A 27114-nucleotide genomic window follows, 5' to 3' on the forward strand; every position below is an offset into this window, starting at 1 on the left:
AACCCAGGACCTTGTGCTTGCTAGGCAAGTGCTCTACCACTGAGCTAAATCCCCAACCCCGCAGCCTATGCTTTTAACCATGTCTCCAGCCCCTTCGTCTTCTTGTTTTGAGACAGACATTGTCCAAGTTCAAAGAAAAGTAATGGACCGGGAGATCTGGTGAGTAGCCCCCATGTGTCAGCTCATACCCATCCAAGGGCCTCGATGCTCTCCTCTGAACTCAGTGGTATCAAGCATACAAGTATTCAATGCATATGAAAATAATAAATAAATGTAAAAAAAAATTTAAGGTGTTCTTATTTTTAGAGGCACCTATTTTTTAAATTTTATTTTTCTTGGATATTTCATGTATTTACATTTCAAATGTTATGCCCTCTGCCCCCTGTCCCATCCCCCCCCCCTGCTTCTATGAGGATGCTCCCACTCCCACCTACCCATTCCCACCTCAACACCCTGGCATTCCCTACACTGGGGAAACGAGCCTCCACAGAACCAAGGGCTTTTCCTCCTATTGATGCTGGACAATGCCATCCTCTGCTACATATGTGGCTGGAGCCATGGGTCCCTCCGTGTGTACTCACTGGTTGGTGGTTTAGTCCCTGGGAGCTCTGGTGGGGTCTGATTGGTTGATAGTGTTGTTCTTCCTATGGGGTTGCAAACCCCTTCAGCTCTTAGAGGCACACGTTAAGCATTTATATGTGTAAAGACATGGTAGTTGGAACTTGTACTGACATGACCTCGTTTATGTCAAGACAGGGCGTGTGGGACCTTGATATTGGCCGTGAGTTACGAGAGGGTTGAGAGCTGGGTGATGGATACCTGGAGCTGCATTCTGATGCACAGGACTTTCATGAACTTCGAACTTCCTATAACCCAAATGCTTAAATACTTTCTAGACTGAATAAAGGCACAGGCTCTTTCTGAAGATTCTGACCAAAGCCAGGCTTACCGCTTGTGTATGCCTGATGGAACAATTCGTGTAATCCCACACAATTCACTGCAAAGTAACCTTTATACCACACTTGGCTTTAAAAGGCACAAATTAGAGTCAGAGAAGCAGGTCAAGCAGAAAGGAAATCTCTGAGTTGGAAAAAGACTTTTCGGTATTTCATCCAGTCCTGATCCACTTCCGTGCATGCCAGAGGCAGGAGCCAGGTGCCACCTTCTCTCTAAACAGAACCGTAAAGGGTCACATGTTCCAGAAAGCAGCTCTCTGCCACAAAGAGGGGAGGGCAGGACCTGAGGCCTTTTCTTCAACTGGTATCTGAGACAGGCTGGATGCTGCTGATCGCTGATCCGGCCTGTGTTCCGGACCTAGCCACCAGGTACAGTCCAGGCTTCCAGCACAAACCTCCAGGCCTGGGAAGACGCTATCCCAGAGGAAGGTCTAGAAAGGGCTGAAAGCCCTTGGTGCTGGGACTGTATAGTTCAGTTCAGACAATAGAGTGCTGTCCTTCCTCGCTGTGTTTGCTCCCTGAGCACCACGTGGAAAACGACCCAGCCGGGCCAGGTACATTGGTGCACACCTTTAATCCCAGCCTGAGGCAGAGTCGGAGTCGGAGGCATCTCTGCGTGTTGGAGGCCAGCCTAGCCTACATAGTGACTTTCAAGCTAGCCCAGGCTACATAGTGAGACCCTATGTCAAACAACAACAAAACGACAACCAGCATGATGGTACAGGCATTTGGGAAGTAGAAAGTAGAAGTAGGAAGATCAGAAATTCAGGGTTGGATGGCCAGAGGGCCCAGTGGGTAAGGGTGTCTGCCGAGAGTCTAGTGATCTGGGTTTGATCCCCGGAACCCACAGAAAGATGTAAGGCAGAAACCAGCTCCATAGAATCAGCTTCTGCTCTGCATCATGTAAGTGCCCGGGCACACGCATGCGCATTTTAAAATAATGTAAGCCAGGAAGTTCAAAGTCATCCCCAGCTGCATAGCTGAGGGTGAGGCCGGCCTGAGCCACACCATCCAGGCTGAATCCCACGCAGACTGAGCGCACCCAAATCAGAGCACTGGGAGTCAGACATCAGTGTTATTTAAAGAGAAGACACGGGAGGGCTGCTGAGGCAGCTGGACGGTGCAGAGCACTGACTGCGCTTGCAGAAAGCTAGGGTTCGATTCCCAGCACCCACATGGCGGCTCACGACCATCTGGAACTTCAGCTCCACGGGATCTGTTTATGTGCGCCCCCTGCCCACTCGACGAGCCGTCTACCAACTGAGCTGTCCCCTCTGTGGAATTTGTCTTTTGCTTTGTTTCTAATATAAGGACACTGTGCTGGCTGGTTTTTATGTCAGCTTGATACAGGTTGTAGTCATCAAAGAGGAGGGAAACTCGGTTAAGAAAATGCCTCTGTAAGAGCTGGTTATAGGCAAGTCTCTAGAGCATTTTCTTAATTAGTGATTGACAGGGGAAGGCTTAGCACACTGTGGGTGGTGCCATCCCTGGGCTGGTGGTTTTGGGTTGTTTTTTTTTAAAGGTTGAGCAAGCCATGAAGAGCAAACCAGTAAGCGGCACCCCTCTATGGCCTAGGTATCAGTTTCTGTCTCCCATGTTCCTGCCTTGCTTGAGTTCCTGTCCTGACTTCCTTCGATGATAAAGAGTGGTGTGGAGGAGTAAGCCAAACAAACAAACAAACAAACAAACCCCCTTCCTCCCCAAGTTGCTTTTAATCATGGTGTTTTATCACAGCAATATTAACTCTCAGACAGTCCCCTATGTTTGTCTAGAACTGTAGCCTAGGTTGGCCTTGAACTTGTGACTGCTACTTCAGCTTTCTAAGGGCTGGGATCGCAGCTATGTCCTGCCACATGTGACACTGTTAAAGCATTTTCTGCAATAAAACACAATATCTGATGCTCAGGCTGTGTTGATTCTAAACATCTGTTACTGTAAGAAACACACTGGTCAGGCTGGAGCCACAGGTCAGCAGTTAAGAGCACCCACTGCTCTTGCAAACCCAGGTCCTGGACCCCGGACCCAAGTGGCAGCCCACCATTGTTCATAACTGCACTTCCAGGGGATTCAATGCCCACTCTGGCCTCTGAGGACACTGCATGTGCATGGTACACAGGCCTACATGCAGACAAGCAAAACACTTATACATATAAAATCAAGTCAATCTTAAAAAGTAAAGAATGATGTTTAGTGTTGTCGAGGTGGCTCAGTGGTTAAGGACATGTGCCGCTCTTACAGAGTATCTGACCTCAGCTCCCAACACCTGTGTCAGGAGGCTCACACTCTGCCCAGAGTTCAAACTCTGGGCACCTGCACGCATGTGCTCAAATCTACTCTCCCATACTCATAAGTAAAAGATAAAAATAGTTTTAAAAGAGAAGGTATATACTCGTGTGAATTTTTCCTTTGTTTCTCTTTGTTTGTTTGATTTTTATTTTGTAGCCAAGGCTGGCCTTGAACTTGCTGATGATGTTCCTGAACTCTAAGCGACAGTTCCATATGTTTGTGCCACAGCTGGCTGCTTTAATACATGAACTTAACTTTACTCACCTAGGATACATGAAGTCCATGCCCCTGCCGCGGTCACTCTGTGTCACCTCCTGACTTTATTCTGTAATTTTCTCAGCCCGAAGCCTAACGTCTACAGGCAGCTTTAACAGTGTCTGTCTAAGGCCCATTTCTAATCCACTTAAATGCTTTTTAAAATTCGGGATATTTATGCGTGTGTAATTTCATCATCATGAGAATGCCGTGGTGTGGCATTCAGAGGGCAAATCTCAGGAGCGGGCTCTCTCCTTCAACCATGTAGGCCCTGGGGAATGAACTCAGGCTTTCAGATTTGGCACCAGGCCCCTTTATCCGCTGAGCCTTCTCAATAGTCCTGTGTAACAGATGTATTTTTTAAAAAAGCAATTTATTTATGTCCTTTTGTATGTTTGAGTGTTTTGCCTGCGTGCACAGAATAAGGGCAGCACACGTGTGCAGTGCTTGTAGAGGCCGGCAGAGGTCAGATGCCCAGGACTGGGGTTAGTTAGAGACAGCTGTCTGCCTTTGTTATGGGCAATGAGAATAGAGCCTGGGTTTTCTGGAAGAGCAGCGAATAATTTTAATACCCGGAGCTGGAGAGATGGCTCAGCAGTTAAGAGCACTTATATTTTTCATTAGGACCCAGGTTTGAGTCCCAGCACCCACAAGGTGGCTCACAACCATCTTTAATTCCAGCTCCAGGGAATCCAATGCCCTCTTCTGACCTCTGGGGACACCGACCATACATGTGGCACAAATACGTACGTATAGGCAAAACACACAGAAAATAAAACCAATAAATCCAATTTTTAAAAAAATGTAAAGAATGGAACAGGTATGCAAATTCTGTTTTACTTTCACAGTTTACGTGACAAACTCATGCTACATAAAATCACAGAGGGTGGATAAGATGGCTCAGGAGGAACAGGTCCTTGCTCCTGAGTTCAGTCCTCTGAACCCACATGGAAGAGAGGGAGAGAGAGAACAGACGCCCATAGGTGTACTTTGTCCTTTACATGTAGTCTGCAACACATGCGGACACACACACACACACACACACACACACACACACATACACACACACACACACACACACATACACACACACACACACACACACACACACACACACACACACACACATACACACACACACACACACACACACACACACACACACACACACACATATACACACACACACACCATGCACACACACCCCATGCACACACACACTCATGCACACACACATACATACACACACACATACATACATATACACACACATACATACACACACACACACACACATACACACACACACACACACACACCATGCACACACACCCCATGCACACACACACTCATGCACACACATACATACACACACATACATACATATACACACACATACATACACACACACTCATGCACACACACCCCATGCACACACGCATGCATGCACATACGTATGCACGCACACACACATAAAAATAAATAAAATATAATTTTTTAAAAAGCATATGAATGAAGGCAGGTAAGTGAAATAGAGCACACGATTTCTACAACCATTCTAAACACACACCCACGGTTTGTCACCCAAACCTGGCAGTGCGTTTGAAATAGAGCATGTAAGAGCTGTGGCTGAAGTGTTGACAGGCGTGAGTTCAGACAGCACAGGAGAGGCGGATGAGCACCAGACAGCTTCGCTGGCCTCTTGGGATAACCACTTTCATCTAGGCTCAGAACTCCATCTTTTTTAGGTTCCCAGGGCTGATCAGATACAAAGCTGATGACCAGTAAGGACCAGCTTCCCAAGAGCTGAGGTGTAAACCTAACGGCCAGCTTACTTATCTTACAGCAGGATTTGTAAAAGCCTCTCGCCCTCCCGCCCTTTCGTTCTCTCCTTGGTAGACCTACTGGGATGGTCACGTTATCATCAGGATGTTCAGTATAGCGTCAAAATGAGACACGTCGGCTAAGTGGTTACAACGTTTAATAGATTCAGGGTAAGGAGCCTCCATCTCTGAAGATAAGATGTGTCTGAGACCAGGACCAGACTGACGGGGCCCTCTTGCTTAGACTGTTCTGGAACGAACCCACTTTCCTCCTGCCATGGTTACCTGAGTCTCTGTAATTCAGTCTTCCTTTATATTTGCCTAAGAACCTTGGCAAGGCTTTGGTGATGTCTCCATTTGGGAATTCTTGGAGAGCCACCCTCTCCTAAGAAGTGACTGTGGATGTGGGGAGTGGAATGTCCTGTTCACAGACCTGGCTCAGGAGAGGGGTCCACTTTGTCATACACAAGCCACAGCAGAGCCATCAGACAAAGCGACTGGCCAATCTGAGCTGGGTCTTTCAGGGGAAGGCTCTGGGGACTGTACCTCTTTGACTCCTCTTGTCTGTACATCCATGGGGGTTATGTCTTCCCAGGGGTCTGTCAATTACAAGCTCGTCGGGCTCCCTCCGACTCTAATTTGCACTGTCTCCTTCCGGATCTTCATTTTCACAGCCTCTCCCTTTACTCTCCTGGGTCAGGCCAGGGTCACTTCTCTAAGTGAGGCCTCCCAGGAGCCCAGGGTGGACAAACACCTCTCCTTCGAGAGTGCTTACTAATAAAGACAATGGTTAGAGCTTACCAAGCACTTTCTAGGTGCCAGACGCTCTGCTTCCTGTGTGGTGTGCATTACTCTGCCCTCCCCAAAGTATCAGGCAGCTCACCAGAGACAAGGTCTGAATGCAAGTCTTTTGACAGAGGAACCTGTTTTCTCAAACTTTACGCATGCTACCCTGGGTTTCAGCTATGCCGTATTTGAGCACACGCCTGCCTTTTACACTAAGTCAAGAGTCAGAAAACAAGGCCCCTTGAGCTAGGAGAACTTGCAGCCTGTTTTCATATGGTCAGCTCAAGTGGAATAGTGTCTAGGGGCCGGAGAGATGGGTCAGTGGTTAAGAACATGGTTCGATTCCCATCTTCCCATATGGAGGCTTGAAGCACTCATAACTCCATACAAATGGTGTAACACACACACACACACACACACACACACACACACACACACACACACACACCATGGCACACATGTAGAAGTCAGAGAATAACTTCCAGAAGTTGGTTCTCGCCTTCTGCCTTGTTGAGACAGGGGCTAGCCCATTTCGGTGGCTGTGCTGGCTATTCCGGGCTAGCTGCCGCAAGCGCTTCTGGCTCTGCAATCTCCCTCTCCCATCCCATAGGGGTGCTGGGATTACAGATGCACCCTACCACACCCAGCTTTTATGTGAGCCCTTCAGGTCACCTGCCCAGTACCTTTGACAGCTGAACCACCACAGGCCCGCATTTTGTTACATATTTAAAACTTTGCTAAGGAGGAGGAAGAGAAGGAAGAGGAAAAAGAGGAGGGAGAGGAGGTGATTAGAGAAGGGAATGTTTGTGAACCAAAAGCCCAAGGAATTTTCATCCTACCCTTTAACAGAAAAAGCTCCCCAGTATCCACCTGTGCTAGTAGTCTGAGGGTAAATTCAGAACTTGCTCGTTTTCATTTTCTCAAGGGTCCTAACAGCTGTGTTTTAGAACGGAAGAAGGAGGCTGTCCCTAAGATAACGTGAAGCATCCTGAGAGCCTGGTTGTCATGGGATGGCAATCCCGTGGTGGGGGCAGAGATGAGCAGATGCCTGGGGACTTCAGGCTGGTCTGACTAGCCATGTGAGCAGGTCCAGATAAAATAGTTCAGAAAGCAAGGAGGAGCGGGCAAGACGACTCAGTAAGTAAAGGTGCTCGCCACCAAGAAATCACCTTCTGACCCCTGCACATGTGCCATAGCCCATGGGTGCTCTTCTCTTAGACGTGCACACATACAAACAGATAAAGGAAAAACCAAACATACAAAGTGGATAGCAACTGGAAAATACCACCAGAAGTTGACCTCTAGCATGCATGCGTGCGCGCGCGCGCGCACGCACACACACACACACACATGCATGTACTTGAACATGTGTGGTGTGTGTGTGTGTGTGTGTGTGTGTGTGTGTGTGTGTGTGTGTGGTAGTGAAAGAAGAAGAGAGAGGACAGGTTCAATTCCAGGTGGAAAACATCAACCTTCAGCGCTCAGACCAGTGGGTCAGCTAAGGTGAAGCAAACAACTGTGGAAATCTTCACCTGACCTCAAATCTCCATGCTTGACTCTACTGTTAAGAAACACAACAGTCGGGCTGGGGATTTAGCTCAGCGGTAGAGCGCTTGCCTAGGAAGCGCAAGGCCCTGGGTTCGGTCCCCAGCTCCGAAAAAAAGAACCAAAAAAAAAAAAAAAAAAAAGAAACACAACAGTCACAGGCCTGGACCCACTGCCCTGGATACCAGCAGCCCCAAACCCCTCCATAACAGTCTTCAACCCCTCCCTCCTCAAACCTGCTGGGAGCCCCACCTGACCTAGGGTCTGTGACTAGCAAGCCTGCCTCAGCCTTCTGCCCCCGGAAGCCATTCTTTCTTCTCTCCCATTTCTGTCAGCATCCGTGAGGCTCACATGTCTCATCCTAAAGACAAAAGCCAAAGCTGAGGCCATGGGTCAGTGGTGGCATAGCATACGCAAGGCCCTGGGCTTCCTTCTTGATGAACGGTGCATGAACAGTTGCATGGGTGTTGGGGATAGGGCTTAGCTGACAGTGTGCTTGCTCAGCCTGTAAGGGAGGGCTTTAGTCCTTGGTACTGCATAAAAATCTGGGTGTGGTGGGCTGGAGAGATGCCGCACAAGTTGGGGTCCAATGGAAGAAGTCTGGTGGAGGTGTGCACCTGTAACCCCAGGGTTGGGGTAAAGGTAGCAGAAGAGACATAGGCAGATCTCTGGAGCTGCCGCTAGCCAGCCTGGTCAATTGGTTAAGCCCAGGTTCAGTGAGAGAGCCCTCAAAGATAAGGGGGGAGAGCAATTGAGGAAGACACCCAACTTTGACCTCTGACCTCCACACACACACACACACACACACACACACACACGCTCGCATACATGTACCTGTGCATGCCCACACACAGGAGCTTGTATAATCACGCAAGCACACTGTCTGCATGTGTTAGGGTGGCCCACACCTTAATCTCGGCTCCCAGCTGGTGGAAGTCAGAGAACTAAAAGTTCAAGGTCATCCTCTGCTACATAGTAAACTCAAGGTCAGCCTGGACTTTGTCTCAAAAATAGATAAATAACTTTTTAAAAAGCTGAGCAAAGACTTCCCTTAATCCTGCGCTCTGCTCCTGAGACTTCAGCTCTTGGACAGGCCCCTCGGGAGAGTTGTCCAAGTGATCAACTGTGCTTCCCCACTGAGCCATCTCCCCAGCCCAAGTCTTTCCCTTTGATCTCTTCTCAGCACTAAAACCCAATGGTCTGTCTGACCTACAGACCTCTGCCTTTTCCCATAAACCCTTTCGGGTCCCCCAAACTCTCAGCATCAAGCCCAGACTCCTCAGTTCCACAGCATGGGACCTACTGACAGTCTCGCCCATGGAGCACGGCAGGCGCTGAGAGTCCTGCCCTATTATCCCTCCACAAGGAACCTAAGCCCAGGCCTTTCCTGCCCATCTTGGTCTTTAGACAAACAACCCTGAAAACCACATTCATGCGTGAGGTACACGCTAAGTAATATCAGGCCACGCCCCAGCCGTGCTCCAGGGGCCCCTCCCTCACTGCCTATCTTTGTTGTGCTAACTCTGACCCACCCTCCCATCTTGGTGTGCACACCCTTTCTCCTGGGAGCCTTCCTTGACCCTTTCAAGCCTCTATGCATTCATTCACACAGCCCTCATTTCTAAGCATCTATCCCCTTAGGTGACTTCGTGCCTCATAGACGCCAAGTGAACAGCGACAGCATCTGCCATGCTCCATTTTGAAATGTCTTGGCTCAAGGCTTATGGTCAGTAACAACTTAGTAGATATTACTTGAGTGAATGAATGAAGTTCGTTGACTTCCACACTGAGAGACCTTAGTTTCCTACCCTAATTTATAAAGCGCAGGGCTGATGCGGGGTAGTTCTGGCCCTGTAAGGCTGACCCCAGGAGCTGGAGAAGCTTTCTGCCCCACACTGAGAAGGGAAATCGTTCTAAAAGAACTTTATGCAAGATCCTAAGTGACAGCAGGTTCAAGACTGCAGTGGGAAGCCCCAGTCACCCCATCCTGCTGACACGTGGAGAACCATTCAGAACTTTTGAAAGTGTCCTGACCTGGGACAAGGGATGGAGTTCAGTTGATAAAGGGCTTGCCTAGCGTGCATGAAGTCCTGGGCTCAACCCCCAGCACCATGTACACCAGGCAGCAGGAGGAGCAAGACTCCAAAATCATCCTTCTTAGCCACAGAACAAGTTTGAGGCTAGCCTGGGCTATAGGAGACACTGTCAAAAAGAAGAGAGCAAACGCTCCAACTCAACTAAGCTGGCCCACTTCTCATGCGCCTCTTGGCTCTTTGCTTGTCATGACAGAAATGTTCTCAGAGTATATGTATTTCATAAGAGCCTTCTGGCAAGTTCTTGCTCTTGGGCTGCTGAGTGGAGGCCAGAGCGGCTTGGATCTAGAGCTGGTCCTCAAGGCTCTTGAGCGTTAAGCTCTGGTTGCTCCTGAGTAACCCTGAAGGGCCCTCCACTCTTGGGCGGCTTCCAACCTGGACCATTCTCCTTCCAGCCCCTTCTCTTTCAGTCAGGCAGGTGTCAGTTTGAGAACATTTGGGATTTGGGGTAAATTATTTGCTCATAAAATGGGGGGGGGGATCATTCCTACTTCATGTGATTCAGCGCTCCCTCAGACAAGGTCATCATCAGGGAACAGTCAGCCAGACTGCCATGTCGGAATGCCAGAGACAGAATTAATAACAGTCTATCTTATTAACGGCCTGGCCTTCCACCATCGATCACATCAGAAGCGCCATGGCACATACAGTCCTGATTATGTGCACGGGGCAAGGCTCAGCAGAACTCAAAAAGCCACTTAAACCTACACAGCAGTGACTCCTTCAAGCGCCCGAAATGTCCCTGAAACTAATAACCCCTGACAAAGCACTGCCAGGGAAAATTCCTTGCGGATTTGAGATTTTCACCCTCTTAAGCTCCTAACTCAATAAAGCAAGCCCTCCCGCAACAAATTAAATACTTTTATGAAAGTGACCCCTCCCCCACTCTCTTTGATGTATGATTAGCTCTCTAATGCCAGGGCATGGGGTCTGTAAGAGATGCCTTCAGGTGTCTTCTGTTACTCCACAGTGGCCCAGAATTCACTGGGATTTGCTGGCTCTTTGGTTCTGGAAACTTCTGAGACTTCTGGCTTCGCTGACATGGGTCCCACAGCCTGTTAGCTGGGAGGAATGCTAGCCATTCCTGAGATGGAGTGACAAATCCCAGGCAGGCCTGACTAAGCATGTCTACTTTTGTTTTTTCTGATTGTTTGGTTTTGGTTGATTGGTTATTTTGGGTTTTTTTTGTTTGTTTGTTTGCTTGCTAGCTTTAAGTTGTTGTTGTTGGTCTTTTTGTATTGATTTTAGTTCACTTGTTTTTTGTTTTTACTACAGGGTACCACTGTGTAGTCCTAACTTGCCTGGAGCTTGCTAAGGTGTTAACCAGGCTGGCCTTGAACTCACAGAGATTGATCTGGTCTGCCTCGGGAGTGCCGGAATTGAAGGTACAGGCTGCCAGGGAAGGCAGGGGCTTTGGCTGAGTTCTCTCTCTCTGCCCAGGGAGGGGCGAAGGCAGCCTGTCTCTCTGGGCCTCCGAGAAGGCCGTTTTAAAGCTTTCTTCTCTAGTCATACACCTTGAGTAGAGGAGACTGTCCCTGGTGCAGACTGGGCTCAGACCCCTCCCTCTCAGAGCTGTCAAACCACACACAGTACTGCAGGCTGAGCTCTGGCCATCTGAAGGGTCCTTTCCCATCTTGTGAGCCCTAGTTAGTGGCTCCAAGCTCTGCAGTTGTCAGTATTTAGCTCCAACTCCAAAAGAATTGGCTTCGGCCCTATGTCTTCCCCTAGAAGCCAAAACAGAGTCCCCAACGGGCTGGGGGTGGGGGGTTGGAGAGCTTGGGAGGGGATGGCTAATAGACTTGGGAGAGCATAGCAAAGGCCTAGAGACCTCAAGCTGGAGGGTCAGACAGGCCTGGGGGGACCTCCTAGACTTGACTTCCTGTATCTCTGGCCCTTGACAAGCTAAGTCCTTCTGCACCTCACCGCATCTATGAAGCCAGATTTCAGCTCTGCCCATCTCAGGGTCATTGTGGGGCTTGAATGGGGTGAGCCTGCAGTCTTAGCACATTGGAGTTCAGTGAGTCATGGATGAGAAGAGGCTCTTGGGCCTGCATGGGGGGATTGGGCAGAACTGCAGGCTGTGGGCTCTGAACCTGATTGGTTGGTTCCTCCCTGAGGCCCGCAGGACGTTATTCCTCTTAATGATCCTTCTTCTGGATGCCTGTGCATCAGAGAAGGGGCAAAGAGATCTGAGGGTGTGGAAATATCCTCTTCCCTTTGCCTAGCAACTATCCAGGCTGCGGAGGGAGCCACCAGACTCCTGGTCAGAGTCCCATGCAGACCCTGTCCTGGGCACCGCTGGGAGTTAGTTTATATGTTTTTACAAGGGTCGGAAACATCAGGTATCCTGCAGAGCGAATATTTACACTACAATTCGTAACAGGAGGAAAATTGCAGTAAGAAGTAGCAGTGGGGGTTGGGGATTTGGCTCAGTGGTAGAGCGCTTGCCTAGCAACCGCAAGGCCCTGGGTTCAGTCCCCAGCTCCGAAAAAAAAGAAGTAGCAGTGAACGGGGTTGGGGATTTAGCTCAGTGGTAGAGCACCAAGAGCAAGGCCCTGGATTCGGTCCCCAGCTCCAAAAAAAAAAAAAAAAAAAAAAAAAAAAAAGTAGCAGTGAAAATAATTTTATAGCTCTGGGTCACTACAACATGTATTAAAGGGTATTAAAGGGTCTCAGCATTAGTCATGTTAAGAACTACTGCCTTAGTGTCTAATTTCTCTCTAAAGAAATTAGTTGATTTAATCCTAATCATGTTTTGTTTTGTTTCTTGAGACAGAGTCTCAGGTATTCCATGCCAGCCTTAAACAGACTACATAGTTGAGGAGGACCTTGAACGTCTGGTTTTCCTGCCTCTAAATCCTCCGTGCTGGGGTTCCAGTGGTGTGCTTCCACAACTGGACTATTGGACTATGAGGACCTCGTGTGCTAGGCACTACTTTACCAACTGGTCCACAGCCGTGGCCTGGATTTTAATTTAATAAAATCAAAATGGTTTTTCCTGCATGGAGAGAAGGCTCAGCGGGTCAAGTGTTTGCCGTTCAGGTGTGGGGACCAGATCTCCAGCACCATGTAAAAGCCAGGCAAGTGTGACATCTCAATTGTCTCAGGGCAGTGGAGGTAGAGCGAGCTGGAGAGCCACCCTGGTCGGACTAACTGAATAGGTAAACTCTGGATACAAGAGAGAGACACTAGCCCAGAATATAAAATAGAGAGCAAAAGAAAAAAAGACTCCTGATCACACACACACACACACACACACACACACACACACACACACACGTATGTGTGCCTCAAGACACTCACCTACACATATCCCACCTGGGTAGAGGTTAAAATATTATCATTGTCAGGCAGTGGTGGCTCATGCCTTTAATCTCAGCACTTAGGAGGCAAAGACAGGTGGATCTTTGAGTTTAAGGCCAGCCTGGTCTACAGAGTGAGTTCCAGGTCAGCCAAGGCTACACAGAGAAACCCTGTCTCAGAAAACAAAATGAAACAACACACACACACACACACACACACACACACACACACGAAATTATTAGTTTTCCAGGAAGGAGGGGTGAACCTGGGCAAAAGCCGAGATGTACACTTCCTGCTCTCAGCAGTCTTGGGGTCTCCCTGTTCCTGTCTTTCCCTCCCTGCTTCTTGGGTTTGGGAGAGAACGTGGGACTACTAACCTGCTCTGTTTGGTTCAGAGATCCCTCTGTCTGAGTCATGGCACAAATGTTACTCAGACCCAACTCACTCCTGACTTCACCATGCAGCTCCACTAACCCTCTAGATGGATTTCCTCCTCCTTCTCCTTCCACACGTGGAGCTCTCTCTCCGTGTCCTCTTTTTGGGGCATGCAGATGCTTGTGCAGTGTGTGTATGAGTGTGTGTGTGTGTGTGCATATGTGTGTGAATGTGTATGTGTGTGAGTGTGCATTGAATGCATGTGTATGAGTGTGCATGTATACAAATGTGTATATGAGTGTGTGCATGTGTGCATGTATGCAAGTGTGTGTATGAGTGTGTGCATGTGTGTATGTGTGTGGGTACGTGTGCATGTATGTGTGTGTACATGAGTGTGTGTATGTTTGTGCATATGAGTGCATGTATGTGTATATATGAGTGTGTGGGTGTGTATATATGTGCATGTATGTGTATGTACACGAGTGTGTGTATGTTTATGTATGTGTGTGCATATGAGTGCATGTATGTGTATATATGAGTGTGTGGGTGTGTATATATGTGCATGTATGTGTGTACACGAGTGTGTATGTGTATGTGTGTGCATGTATGTGTATATGAGTGTGTGCACATGTGTACACAAGTGTGCATGTGTGTATATGTGTGAGTGTGTGTGCACAAGTGTGTGTATGTGTGTGCGTGTGTGCATGAGTAGGTGTGTACATGAGTGTGTGCATGTGTGTGTATGTGTGTGCATGTGTGTACACGAATGAGTGTGTGTACACGAGTGTGTGTGTAGGCCTGAACTTGCCTTCTGAAGTCTCCCTCTATTGCTCTCCATTCTATTTATTGAGGTAAACCTTAACCCAGAACTCAGCGCTCAGATTCTGGCTAGGCTAGGTCATCACTTGTCCTGGGGATCTCTTGTCTCTGTCCCTTGTATGCTGAGCTTACAAGTGACCTCTACTCCTGTCTGGCTTTTACATGGATTCTAGGGGCCCAAGCTCTGGTTCTCACACCTGCCCAGCTAGTACTTAATCCACTGAGCCAGTTCCTGACACCTCCTGCTGTCTTCCATGGCTCCACCTCTGTGACCACTCTGCTTGTCCAAACTCTGCTGAGAATGACAAGCCTAGACCTTTCCCTGCCATTCAGACTTATGCCCCTTCTTCCTCCAGGAAGTCCTCCCTGTGTACTCCAGTAGGACTGAAACATTCCCTTCCACAGCATTTAGTTTAAACCATTAAACATTTTTTAAAAAATGACGTTATAGTCTTCCGTTCCAGGGTCACTGGGTCACTATTCTCTCTCTCTCTCTCTCTCTCTCTCTCTCTCTCTCTCTCTCTCTCTCTCCCTCTCCCTCCCCTCTCCCTCTCCCCTCTCCCTCTCCCTTTGTGTGTGTGTGTGTGTGTGTGTGTGTGTGTGTGTGTGCGCTTATTCATGTGTGTGAGAGTGCAAGATATTTCAAGATGAGAGGACAAGTTCGTTTCTTGGTTCTGCCCACCATTTTTTAGAGACTAAAAAGGCTGGCTGGTCACAGCTCCTGGAGGGGGCGTATCTTCATCCGTGGCTGCCACGGAGGTTACGATCCCACAGCACCACTGCCAGCTTACTTTACATGGTTTCTAGAGACAGAATTCAGGTCCCCATTTCTCCAAACAAGCATTCTGCTGACTGAGCTAGCCCCTCGGCTTTTGAGGTGTCTTTGACAGTAACAATCATTTATGTTTGCTCCTTATTGCTTGCAGTTCTAGATACCAAAAGTGGCAGCTGGAAAGGTGCTTATCAATGGAGATGCTCCCTCACAGAACTCAAGCTGTGGCACCACTTTCCCACCAGGAGACTCAGCCCAGCCTGGGCCCCAGACACGCCCTCTCCATCGGGGCTCCCTCTCACCACGCCCCCTCCATCCCGGCTCCCTCTCACCTGGCTGATTCCTTCCACTCCATCTGGTCCCCATCATGCTGTAGAGTGTCCATCTCTGTGAAGAGGGTGGGGTTGGGAGCCTCATCTTCCTCCCCCAGGATGTCCTGCAGCTGCTCAGCAGCTGGAGACCCTGAGAAAAAAGGAGTTGGGTTGCCGAGTGCCCAGCAGGGGGCAGGAGGACCCCAGGGCCCACAGGAACGGAGCAGGCACCCGGGCAACGGTATTTCTCCATTCTCTAAGGTTCAGTCTATCATCTGGGTCAGCTGAACTCTTGTCTCTTTGGACCAGATGCAGGTGTCAGTCGTTGAGGTGAGGAAGAATTTGGTCTGTGTGTAGATTCCAGGGCCTTATTAGTGACAGTGAAGTCTGGGAAACGGCCAAAGTCACAGCAGCAGCGGGATCCGGAACGGGGAGGTGAAATGAGGACCACCCTGACCCAACTTCACTCCACACAAAAGCCTAGAACACTCTCTAGCTCCACTGGGTCCCAAGCCAGTCTGCGGTCATGAGGAGGCCCCGTCCCGGGGAAGGCTGTGCAGCAGTGTCTTGTGGGCTTTCCGCACTGTTTCCTTGGTGTCTTGCCTCCTCGCCAGTGGCCTGCTAGAAGCCACCTCCTGCGCATCCCCCAGGCGGGCGCCTCTTTCTTCACTCCTTTCCACTCCCTCCCTCTTTCCACTGTCTAGTGGCTGCCTACTCTGCCAGGCACCATCCTTGGTACTGGGAAATGAAGCTGTGAAGATGAGCCACGTGCTCTCTATGGCAAGGATAGGAAATAAGCAATAATCAAATCCATTTTAGGGTAGTGGTGAGCAGGGGGGAAAAAAGACAAAACAGCCAACAGAAACAGGAAGCTATAGAGAGTATGCTGATCACAAAAGGCCCCTCTGAAAACGGCATTTGACTCGTGACTTGGACAACCCCGAAGGAAGTGTGCCTGAGTGTTATAGATGCCCTGTGGTTGGAATGTGTGGGGCAGTGTGGCTGCAGCACAGTGAGCCGGCCACAGGGACACCAAGAGCCCAAAGATGATCAGTGCCTTGACTGAAGGCATCCCTGGGCTCCTCTGTCTCCTCCCATGTCCTCTGTGTTTTCCAGACTATTCTTTCCTCGTCAGCCCCTGATTCGATCTTCCCCCAACTGTCCACAGAAGTTGGGTCAGGGTGGTCCACAGACTAACCTCATGAAGCTTCCCATTTCTCTGAATCTCTTCAGTTTCTCCAACTTCTGCCTTCAATCATTTATCAGTTGGTCCTTCATTGCCAGTATATTGAAGAACTCTATTCAAACCTTCTAACCTCTCCACAGGCATTCAGCAGCACCCAGACAAGGACCCACTGAGACCATGATCATCTTCCTGTCTGATGTGTCCTTCAGTCCCAGAGGTAGAGGCACGCTGTGCACCCTACCTGGACATGAGTCACACAGTTGCCACTTACACATGAGGTTGTGTCACAGACTTAGACAGCAGAAGGCCCTTCTTGCCCCTTACCACCAACCCCAGGATCCAGGCTTAGCGCCCATGAAAGAAAGCCTCTGATTATGGAACCTTTTGCTTGGCCTTGTCTGCATCCTTCCTGTGTCCTTCAGTGCCAGCCCTGACCTGTCTTCTCTGTAATCTTCCTCAGCTTCTATCCCTTTTCTGCGAGGAAATAAAGCCATGCTAGACTCTTCTCTAGTCTGTACCCTGCTGCCAACCACTCTCGGGCCAAAAGAATCTTTCCTCCACTCACCTTCCTCAGCATCTTGCTTAACAGCCCCTGCGGCCTCTACAGCCTCATCGCCTCAGTTCACCTCATCCATGGCCAGGCAACATCCGTGTCTGCTCTTTAAATATTCCTAGCAAGCTTCCAGTGGGCTTCCAGAACCACAGTGTTTTCTGAGCAGCACCCAGTCCACACAGGGTAGAAACAATTTTCCTAGCAAAAAAAAGTGCTAATAACCTCTGTGGATACAGATCCACAATGGACGTCATTGATTTAAACATATTTAAGTTTGAAATTTTCCTACGTTTTAAACTTATTTCACCGGTTTGTTGAATTTTTTTTCTTTAAAAACAGTCATTTGAATAGGCATAGCACTTTAATCCTACCACCTGGGAGGCAGATACAGAGGGATCTCTTTGAGGTTGAAGCCAGCTTGGTCTTCTGTGTGAATTTCTGGAAAGCCAGGGCTACAAAGAGAGATCCCGTCTCATTCATAAATAAATAAATAAATAAATAAATAAATAAATAATAACCAACCTAAAACAGAACAAAAAAATTCCTCATCATTTTCTCCTTTTTCCCTTCACATTGGGAGAAGATTCTGAGGAAACAAACCCTAGGGGTTTTGGTTTTGTCTTGCTGGGAACGGGACCCAGGACCTGTTTGCTTTTAGCAAGCATTCCACCACTGGACTACGTCCCTATCCTGACAGCAGCTAAAGTGTAGATTCGCCCTTGTGGATTTCCAGTTGAAAAGCCTTGGGTGGCTCTTGATTGCCTAAAGCTCGGGGTTGGTGGTATGGTTCAAACCATCGCCAGCAATCTGGACCTAGCCTGGTGCGCCCTTTGCTCTGCTGCGCCCAAGCCCAGCCACATCAGATCACACACACAGGACGATGCCCTTCCTCGGGCCTCTGTCCCATATTTTGTAAATCTGCAATCTTCCACATCCTTCAAGGCCAGGGAAAGGTAAATAAATGGACAGATTCTTAGGAGATAGCAGATTAGAAAGCACAGGCAGGGCAGGGGTCTATGCGAGCACCAGCCCGTCTGGGCAGTACCTGCTCCCTGGAACAGCTGAGCGCTGGAGTCTCCGGTGGTTGGTGCTGCCTCTGGCCCCAGCCTGTTTCTGTGGCTGCTACCCTGGCTGCAGTCTCCTCCAGTATCCTCTTCCCCACAAAACAAACTCCTTTTGTTTCCAGTTAAGCAGCAAGGGAGGCGTGGAGGAGGAGTGCAGGAGAAGGACGAGAGGGCAGGAGGGGGATTGGGGCTTGAGAGAAAGAGCGATGCGTGTGAGAGATTTCTTGGAAATCCTGGGAGAAGCGAGCAAATGAGAAGAAAACGGGGCGGGGGGATCTGAGGTATGATGGTGAGAGGAGGCTTAGCGATGGAGCTCAAGCAGGAACTCGTGTGCTCCACAGCAGCAGGGTGGTGGCAGCTGAGGACTGTGAGAGAACCCTTAGAGCTGCCCCTCCTCCACGCTCCCCACCCACTACCCTCCCCCGCCCCCGCCCCAGCCTTCGGGACAGACCTGTAGGCTCCAGTAGAGCAGGGCACCTCTCCTCAGGCTCCTTTATAAAGGCTGAGGCAGGGAAGTAGGGTTTGTACACAACCCCCTAGGGCCTCCTTAAGATCTTAAGATTTTGGTGGCGGGTGAGCTGGCAGTAATAGCCTGGCAGGTCCTGTGCCTGGCCAAGACAGCCTCAGCAACTGCTGAGAGTGGAGTGGAGTGGATGTTGGGTTGTTGGGGGCGGGAGGTGTTTGCTGAGGGCTCTATAGTGTTACCTGGGGCTGGATTAGCTCTCTTCACAACTTTAAACCCAATTCCTGGACTTGCTGTTTGTACCCACTTCTACGACAAAATGACAAACGTTGTCACTGAGTGGATGTTTTCCAAGAGCCCATGGACAGCGGGAACTGGTTGGGGGGGAGTGGTGTATGAACCACACTGGGGAATTACTTTGTTCTCTGAGAAACTTCTAATCTGGGGTTTGGCTCAGCGAGTGCTTACCACGTGCAAGGTTGAATGGAGGTCACAGAGGTTCTGAGGCAACAGTGCTACAAACTCAGGTGGTGAAGTGCAAACCTTCAGTTCACAGATGAAAACGGGGAGACCTGGTTGGGGATTTAACTCAGTGGTAGAGCGCTTGCCTAGCAAGCGCAAGGCCCTGGGTTGGTCCCCAGCTCCAAAAAAAAAAAAAAAAAAAAAAAAAAAAGGAAAACGGGGAGACCTTAGAAAGCCCTGGTGCGGGTAAGCTGGATGGAGAGAGCTGGTGCCTCCTTCACAGCGTGCCCCCTTCCACCGGGCTACATACTGCCCCGTGACTGGGTCCTGACACATTTTCATTTGAGGTTAGAAGATCAAGCAGGGCCCTGTTTGAGATGGGGGTGAAGTACAGCCGAGATGGGCCTCCAGGGGGCTGAGACACAGGATGAGTTTGAAATCTGGAGCATCTGAGATCACAGGCCAGCACACTGCTGCTGCTGTCGCCTCATTGAGGGGTACAGGGTCTTGAACATGGGGCCAGCCCTCACTGAGCTAAATCTAGCTATGGAAGTTAGCCTAGCTCTAATCTGTGACACCCTCCTGCATCACACTCCTAGCTCAGGGACTACAGGTGTGCACCACGGTGCCGGGCTCCCACTGCCCATTTAAAGAAACAGAAACACGCAAGGTCCTGGGTTCGGTCCCCAGCTCCGAAAAAAAGAAAAGAAAAAAAAAAAAAGAAAAGAAAAGAAAGAAACAGAAACATGATCAGGTTCATGTGGTGCACCCAGGAAAGTCACCATTGCAGAGACCCCAGCAGTGGACACCTCGGGAGTGCCCTCATGGAGGGTCCTGGCCTTACAGATTACACCCCACTGTGAGAGTGCTCACACACACACACACACACACACCCCTTGCCACCACTGAGTCCTACTGAAGCAGCCTCTACAGGACACACTAAGTCAGAGGCAGGGTCTACCTCAAGGCCCAAAGAAAGATTTCAAAGGGAACTGGAGAGACTGTTAACATTGCAGAAGAGACCAGAGCTGGGTTCATCTCCTGATGCTAGAAATTATTAACAGTGTTGTTTCGGCAGTGCAGTGACCTCCCTGAGACTCAGTTTCCCTACTAATGAAGTAGAAATTATGACACACTTCTCTGAATTCTGGCAGAGAATGACTGAAATAATCCAACTAATGTGGCCAGCATTCACCAGTCCCTCAAGTGATACTCCGACCATCGTGCTTCTGGCTGGTCAGCTTCCTATTACCAGCCCGATACTACCCTGAACATACCAGGGACCCAATCCTTTTCAGTGTCCAACCCTGCCTCTGCCACTTCTGTGTGTTCCCTAGCCTTCTGCTGGGGCCCTTCCCTACCACAGCCCCTCCTTCCTGCCCACTCAAGGTCTAGCTCTCCACATGTTGGACCACTGCATCAGGGCTTCCCTAAGGTATTGTGGCCCGGTGTACATAGTATGCCACAAGCTAGCTTTCTTTCCTCATGAGAAACGCCACGAGTAATAGCCCCTCTGGTCTATACTGCAAAAGGTAATACTGTGGGCCCAACTATTGAGACAGATTCAGACAAGTGAGGGACAGTGGAACACATCTGTAGTTCAAGACTTGGGAGGTAGAAGCAGGAGGCTCAGGAGCTCAAGACTAGCCTCAACTACAAAGTGAGTTCAGGGCTAGCCTGGGCTACAGGAGATCCTGTTTTACAAAAAAAGAAGAAAGAAAGAAAGAAAGAGAAAGAAAGAGAGAGAGAAAGAAAAGAAAGAAAGAGAGAGAGGACAAAGAAAGAAACAAACAGAAGAAAAGGAAGAATAGGGAAGGAATAATGTGAGGAGGAAGAAAGGAAGAGGAGAGGAAACAGAGAACACAAGAGGGGGATAGGAGGAGGAGGAAGAGGAGAAGAAGAAGAAGGGGAAGGAGAGGAGGAGGAAGAGGAGGAGGAAAGGATTGGGTTCAGAGGGGAAGTGTGTGTGGCAGGACTAAGCTTATGCAAGTACACGGAGTGAGTTTTTTTTAAATGGAGGTGCACAGGTGAAGACTGCCTGCTCATTGCTTGGTCAGAGGACAGGATGATCTGGGGACTGCAACCCCACCCGCACCCACCACCTGCCAAGGAGCAAGGCTTCAGAACCCCAGGAAAAAGTCAGTGACTTCAGGCTCCGAGGGAGCCTTTCTTGTTTCCCCTCCCCCTCAGCTTTGCAAGGTCAGGGTCTGACCCACTTCCACAGCATTGCTGTCTGCTGACCCGGGGCTTACACAGCATGGGCACTCAGTAAATAGTTTCTGGGTGAGTGAATTTGACTAACACTCATGAGCACATCAGCGAGGGATTAGCTGCCACAAGAAAGGAGCTAAGAGCCTGAGACCCAAGGGACAGGAGGCAGGAGTGGAGTTGCAGGGGATGCCTGCTGCTTCCAGGGGGGCAGAGCCACAGAGTAGAGGGGAGTGGGCGCTAAAGCCGGGGGTGGGGGTGCCAGGGTGATTCTTGACAAGTGTATGAAGTGAGTGTTTCAGGGAGGCCTCGAGCGACCCATGCCCTGGTTTCATGACTGATAAATTCCTTTTCTTGAAGTGGTACATAAACTCCAGATGTGTTGTTCTCTAAGGCAGGAGAGGAGAACCTGCCAGTTTGTGCTCACAGGAGTCCCTCCTGTAGAAGATGGCTTTGGAGACGGCAGCCCAGCCTGTTTCCCACCCCGGAAGGACTTAAGTCGCTGGCTATAACCTGTGAGGTGGGGAGTAGTTAATTAAACATCTGGTCCGTGTCCGGGAAGCTTGAGCTGGGTCTCTCAGTTAACTGGCCTTCCCTGATGAATCCTGGGGAATGTGAACTCAAAGCTGGGAAACTGAGGGTGCAGGCAGAGAGAGGAATGAATAGAACTGCCACAGAGCTACTGGGGAAGCCATGCAGCCCAGAGAGGGGACGCAAGGTCGCTGCACCCTCCAAGCCTGGCTGTTCCTTCTGCCTTGAGTAGAGACTCTTCTGCCCTTAGATGGAGGCCCATACACACCTCCCTGGCAGAGACCCAACTCTTAGAAGTCTCTCCTTCCTCCCACTGTTTCTCTCTCTCTTGAGACTTAGCTGCCCACTGAAGCTGATCTCTTGTAGATGAACTGTACTCTAAAGTAAGCAAGGTATGAGCAGACCCTCTCCTCCAGAGCACATTCTAGCCCCAGGGTATAGGAGGTCACTCAGGACTGGTGCTTGTCAGAAATGCAGACCACAGCAAAAACCTACCACAGTTCATCTTAACTGACATAGAAATTATGACCATTTCTGTCCTCATTGGATCTGCTGGCCTACATGAGTGTAGTAAGCACAAAGCCCTGGTCCCTAAGAGGTTATTTCTTGAAACGCCTGATGTTGAGACTCTCTCCTCACTGCTGAGCCTGCCTGGTGTCGGCAGCCTCGCGGTTTGTACTGAACACAGAGTCTGCTCACTGGTCTCATGTCTCAATGTATTGCTGACTAAGCAGTTTTTGTGCCTCATCTACTTCCCCGTTTTCTGTGTCAGGAACTTTCCACTGCTGATGCTTTGACTTCTTAGTTATTTTTTACCCTGCCTGTTCAGGGTATTTAAGCCTAATTCAATAAAGCTTGGGTGGCATTCTCCTAAAACTGAATGACCTGTGTCTGTGTTGTCTTTCAATCCCCCAGGCCTCTGCCCTTACTCTGGTGATCATGGCAACGCGGGTGTTGTCAGCCTGAGGCATTCTCACATCTGGGCACAGGGGACAGATAGCTCAGTAGTTAAGAGTGCTTGTTTCTCTTGCAGAAAGCCCGGGCCAGTTCTCAGCACACATATTAAGTAGCTCACAACTGCCTGTCACTCCAGTTCTGGGAGGTTGGACACCCTCTTCTGGCTTGAGTGGGCACCTGCACGTACATGGCCCTCATACATACCCTCAGGCACACATGCATATACATAAAGTAAAAATAAATAAGTCTTTTTTTTTAAAAAGGAAAGAAAAGTCACATAGACCTAGTATAGTGGTTTGTGTCTATAACCTCATCACTTGGAAGTCTGAGGCAAGAGGATTGCTATGAGTCCAGGCCGGTTTGGACCACAGTGATTCTGTTAGTTTAAGGGGTAGGATGGTCATTTCATGTGAGTACTATGCCAATGGGACGACTAATGAAACTTTGTTTCAGTCTCTCCACTTCTCCCCTCTCTCCACTAGTGACTCTGTGGGTGGCAGTGAACTGACTTGTAACAAACACAGTTACAATGGAAACAATCTCTCAATCTCTCTCTCTCTCTCTCTCTCTCTCTCTCTCTCTCTCTCTCTGTCCAATCCCACCCAAGCACGTTTCTAATACTATGGGATAACTCTATATATGAAATTCTAGGGTGTGGAGAGCCTTCTAAAAAGCCCTACGATGGTGCTGGAGAGATGGCTCAGCAGTTAAGAGTGTGCACTGTTCTTGCAGAGGACTCAAGCTCATTCCCAGCACCCACGTCGGGAGGCTCAACCACCGTTAACTCCAGGAAATTGGACACCCTCTTCTGGACTCCACAAGCTCCTGAACTCACATGCATATGCCCCTATGTATACACACATAAACACATAATTCAAAATAAAAATGTTATGAATAATGCGAATAGTTAGAACAAGACGTCCCAGGGAATCAGTAGAAGATGGGAGAGAGCCAATGGGCTGTGAGATGGCTCCTGTGGGTGTGGGCGCTTGATTTCAATCCCTGAGGCACACACGGTGGGAAAAGCCCTCCCCCCACATTTGGGTGCTAAAACAAACAAACAAACAAACACACACCACAAAGATTGGAGCCAAACAGGGATGGAACGGTGTGAAGAAAGAAAAACAGGTCTTGGAGAGCCAGTTTGACCATGCTCTGAAGAACGGGGCCAGCAGAGCCAGACAAGGAGTGGCTGCCTCCCCAGTGCTTTACGACGGCACCAGGCAGGTCCTGGTGTGTTTGGGGGTAGGACAACGTTGGCCCAGGCTTAAAGTCTCCCAGCCTTTCTTTCTGAGTTCCCTGAGCCGCTCTGCTCCTCAGGGGAGGGGAAGGGCATCAATCTCAATGTGAGGTCAGAGAGCTAGCCCAGTAAGGAGGCCTGTAGTGAGGAGTAACCCCACCTGGAGGGAAACCACCGCCTTCATCAGTGTCACCTGTTCTGGAGACCTAAAACGATAAAAAAGTAATTCACTGTCACAGCCGCCAATCATAATCCAAGATGTGCAAATGCCACTGGCTGTCCTCAGTGTTTGGTTTAGTGAATTCCAACACAGCCTAGTGAATTCATTATCATCTAAAAGTGGATCGTTTGAGGCTAAGCTAAGAGGGAGAGAGAAGCAAGCAATTAAGGACACATGAGGAGACTCGGAGGGAAGTAAGGTGGGTTAGAAGTGCAGGATGATGGTCTCAGAGAAACTTCCAGAAACCACTAGGCAGGAGGCTGGGGTCTGACAAACCTCACCCAGAGGGTGGGAGCTTACCATATGCAATAGGCCAGCTAGCAGAAAGGAAGGCTGGAAACCCCTCAGATCCATCTCTAACATACAGAGCATGCAAGGGAGAAGCCAGGTATGCAAATGAGAGAAAAAGGCGGACACTATGCATAAAGGGTCACAACCTTCCAGACACAGTATCCTTGAACTTCTTCTAAGCTTCCTCCCTCTCCCGTCCACTTCCTATCTCAGAAGCGTATGCCTTCCTTCTTAATAAACTGCCCCTGCACTGTTCCTCTCCACTCGTTCCTGTCCAGGTTTTTCAGGGACTTAAAAACCTGAGCCTCTCAGCAGATGCCCACTGGACTCACACCCACCAACAACAGCTGCGGAATAGTTTATTTTGCCTTCATGTATGTTAGGGCATGATGTTCATGAGGTGCCCGCAGGGGCCATAGTGGCGTGTTGCATCACCTGGATCTAAAGGTACAGATGCTTGCGAGTCACCATGTGGACGCTGGGAATCAAACTCCACCTTTCCAGCATTCGCTAGAGGGTTTTTAAGAATGGGGTTTCTAGTATCTCATTTTTTTTTTTTTTGGTTCTTTTTTTTTCGGAGCTGGGGACCGAACCCAGGGCCTTGCGCTTCCTAGGCAAGCGCTCTACCACTGAGCTAAATCCCCAACCCCCTAGTATCTCATTTTTAAAGCTGAGTCTCACAGGGGCTGGAGAAATGTCTCCCTTCCCCCTTCTCTCTTCTTCCTTCATTCCCTCCGAATCCAAAGTTGAGAAAGCTGCCCCATTTTAAAGATTCAGGCTCTAAACGAATCCCACTTTTCAGGCTCAGTGGTTAGGAGAACTTGCTCCTCTTCCAGAGAACCTGAGTTTGGAAGCTAAGTTCAGTTACCAACACTGGAATATGGCCGGCAGCTCACAACTGTCCATAAATCTAGCTCTGGAGAATCTGAATGATCACATGCACAGCCACATAATTAAAAACAATAAAATGAATCTTTTCGAAGGGAAACCTTTGCTGGGTCACTTTCTGTCATTTTGACGCAAGAGAAGGTTATTTGAGAGGAGGAAACCTCAATTAAGAAAAGGCCTCCGTGGGCCTGGAGAGAGGCCTCAGCCGTCGGGAGCATTGTGTGTCCTTCCAGGGGATCCAGGTTTACTTCCCAGCACCCACATAGCAGCTCACAACTGCCTGAAGCCCCATTTCCAGAGGACCAGGCACCCTCACCCAGACAAACATCCAAACAAAATGTCAATGCACATAAAAATAAAACTTTCTTAGAAGAAAAGAAAATGCGTCCATAATCCAAGTTGTAGGAAGGCCTGGAAGGCACCTTCTTAATTAGTGATTGATGGGGGCGGGCCCAGCCCATTGTGGGTGGTGCCATCTCTGGGCAGTGGTCCTGGTTCTGAGAAAGCAATATGGGCAAGCCATGAGGAGCAAGCTAAGTAAGCAGCACTCCTCCATGGCCTCTGCATCTGTTTCTGCGACCAGATTCCTGCCCCCAGTGCTTTTGATGATGAACTGTTCTATGGAACTGTGAATGAAACAAACCCTTTCCTCTCCATCTTGCCTTTTGGTCATGGTTTTCAATGCAGCAATAGTGACCCCTACTAAGACAAACCCAGCTATCTCTGTGTTATTTGGAGCAGCCTGCTTCAGAGACTCCTGGGTAAAGGAGATGTTGCAGAGAGAAATTAGTTCTCCACCTTTGCTCTTCCTCATCAGAAACAAAGACCGAGGGCTGGGGATGTAGCTCAGTTGGTAGAGTGCCTGCCTGGTATGCACAAAGCCCTGGTCTGATCTCTGGTCCCACTGCTAGTGCAGCTCCCTGAGTCCCAACATTTGGGAGGCAGAAGCAGGAGGATCGGGAGTTCAAGGCTGGGCTGCTATACATAGCAAGTTAGGTCCAGTCTGGGATACATAAGACCCTGCCAGAAGGGGTTGGGAGGGCAGAGACAGAGACAGAAACAGAGAGGTCATAGGAAAGGAGAGAGAAGAAGGAGAGAAAGGAAGAAAGGCAACACAAAAGGCTTCTTGATCCCAAAGCCTTGGAACTCTGTGAGACACACAGTGTGTGTGTGTGTGTGTGTGTGTGTGTGTGTGTGTGTGTGTGTGTGTGTGTGTGTAACAGTTACACTCCTGGTGCCTGCAAAGGCAGAAAGAGGGTATTGAATACTCTGGGACTGGAGTTACAGACAGCTGAGAGCAGCCGTGTGGGCACTGGGAATCAAACCCAGGTCCTCTGAAAGAGTAGCCAGTGTTCGTATCGGCTGAGCCATCTCATTAGCCCCAGTTTTTATTTTCATTTTTAAATGGCTTTATAACAGTTCAATATCCAGTGAGTAGAAGTGAGCTTCAGTGTTTTTTCTTGACCCTCCCATCAGAAGTTTGTAAACATCTCAGCAGCAGCGAAGCTGTCCAAGCCAACAAAATGTCTGTTCATAGAGGCGAAAGTCCTGGGCTCTGTGCCCTCAGTGTGAGTCAGTGTGTGTAAGTGCACTGTGGGAGAGCCAGGCACAGTGGACTGGGTCTTTATCTCAATTGGTAACCCCTGGCAGTCTGGTGTGACCAGCCACCCAGTTCACTTGGAACGGACACGATTTTAGCCCTGGAAGACCGCCTCCCTCATCCTTGA

General features: G+C 49.3%; 1 protein-coding gene across 1 annotated transcript in view; it reads right to left on the bottom strand.

Annotated features, from left to right (window-relative positions):
• The window catches only part of Slc4a5 (solute carrier family 4 member 5), a 64054-nt gene extending 48587 nt beyond the window's left edge, over positions 1-15467 (bottom strand). The window contains exon 1 of the mRNA XM_032906258.1: positions 15346-15467. Coding sequence (XP_032762149.1) covers positions 15346-15398 — 53 coding nt within the window. The 5' untranslated portion in view covers positions 15399-15467. The remainder of the gene's footprint in view (positions 1-15345) is intronic.
• Positions 15468-27114: the final 11647 nt, after the last annotated feature.

Source organism: Rattus rattus, chromosome 6 (genome assembly GCF_011064425.1).
Source record: "Rattus rattus isolate New Zealand chromosome 6, Rrattus_CSIRO_v1, whole genome shotgun sequence".
In the NCBI taxonomy this organism is placed as follows: domain Eukaryota; kingdom Metazoa; phylum Chordata; class Mammalia; order Rodentia; family Muridae; genus Rattus; species Rattus rattus.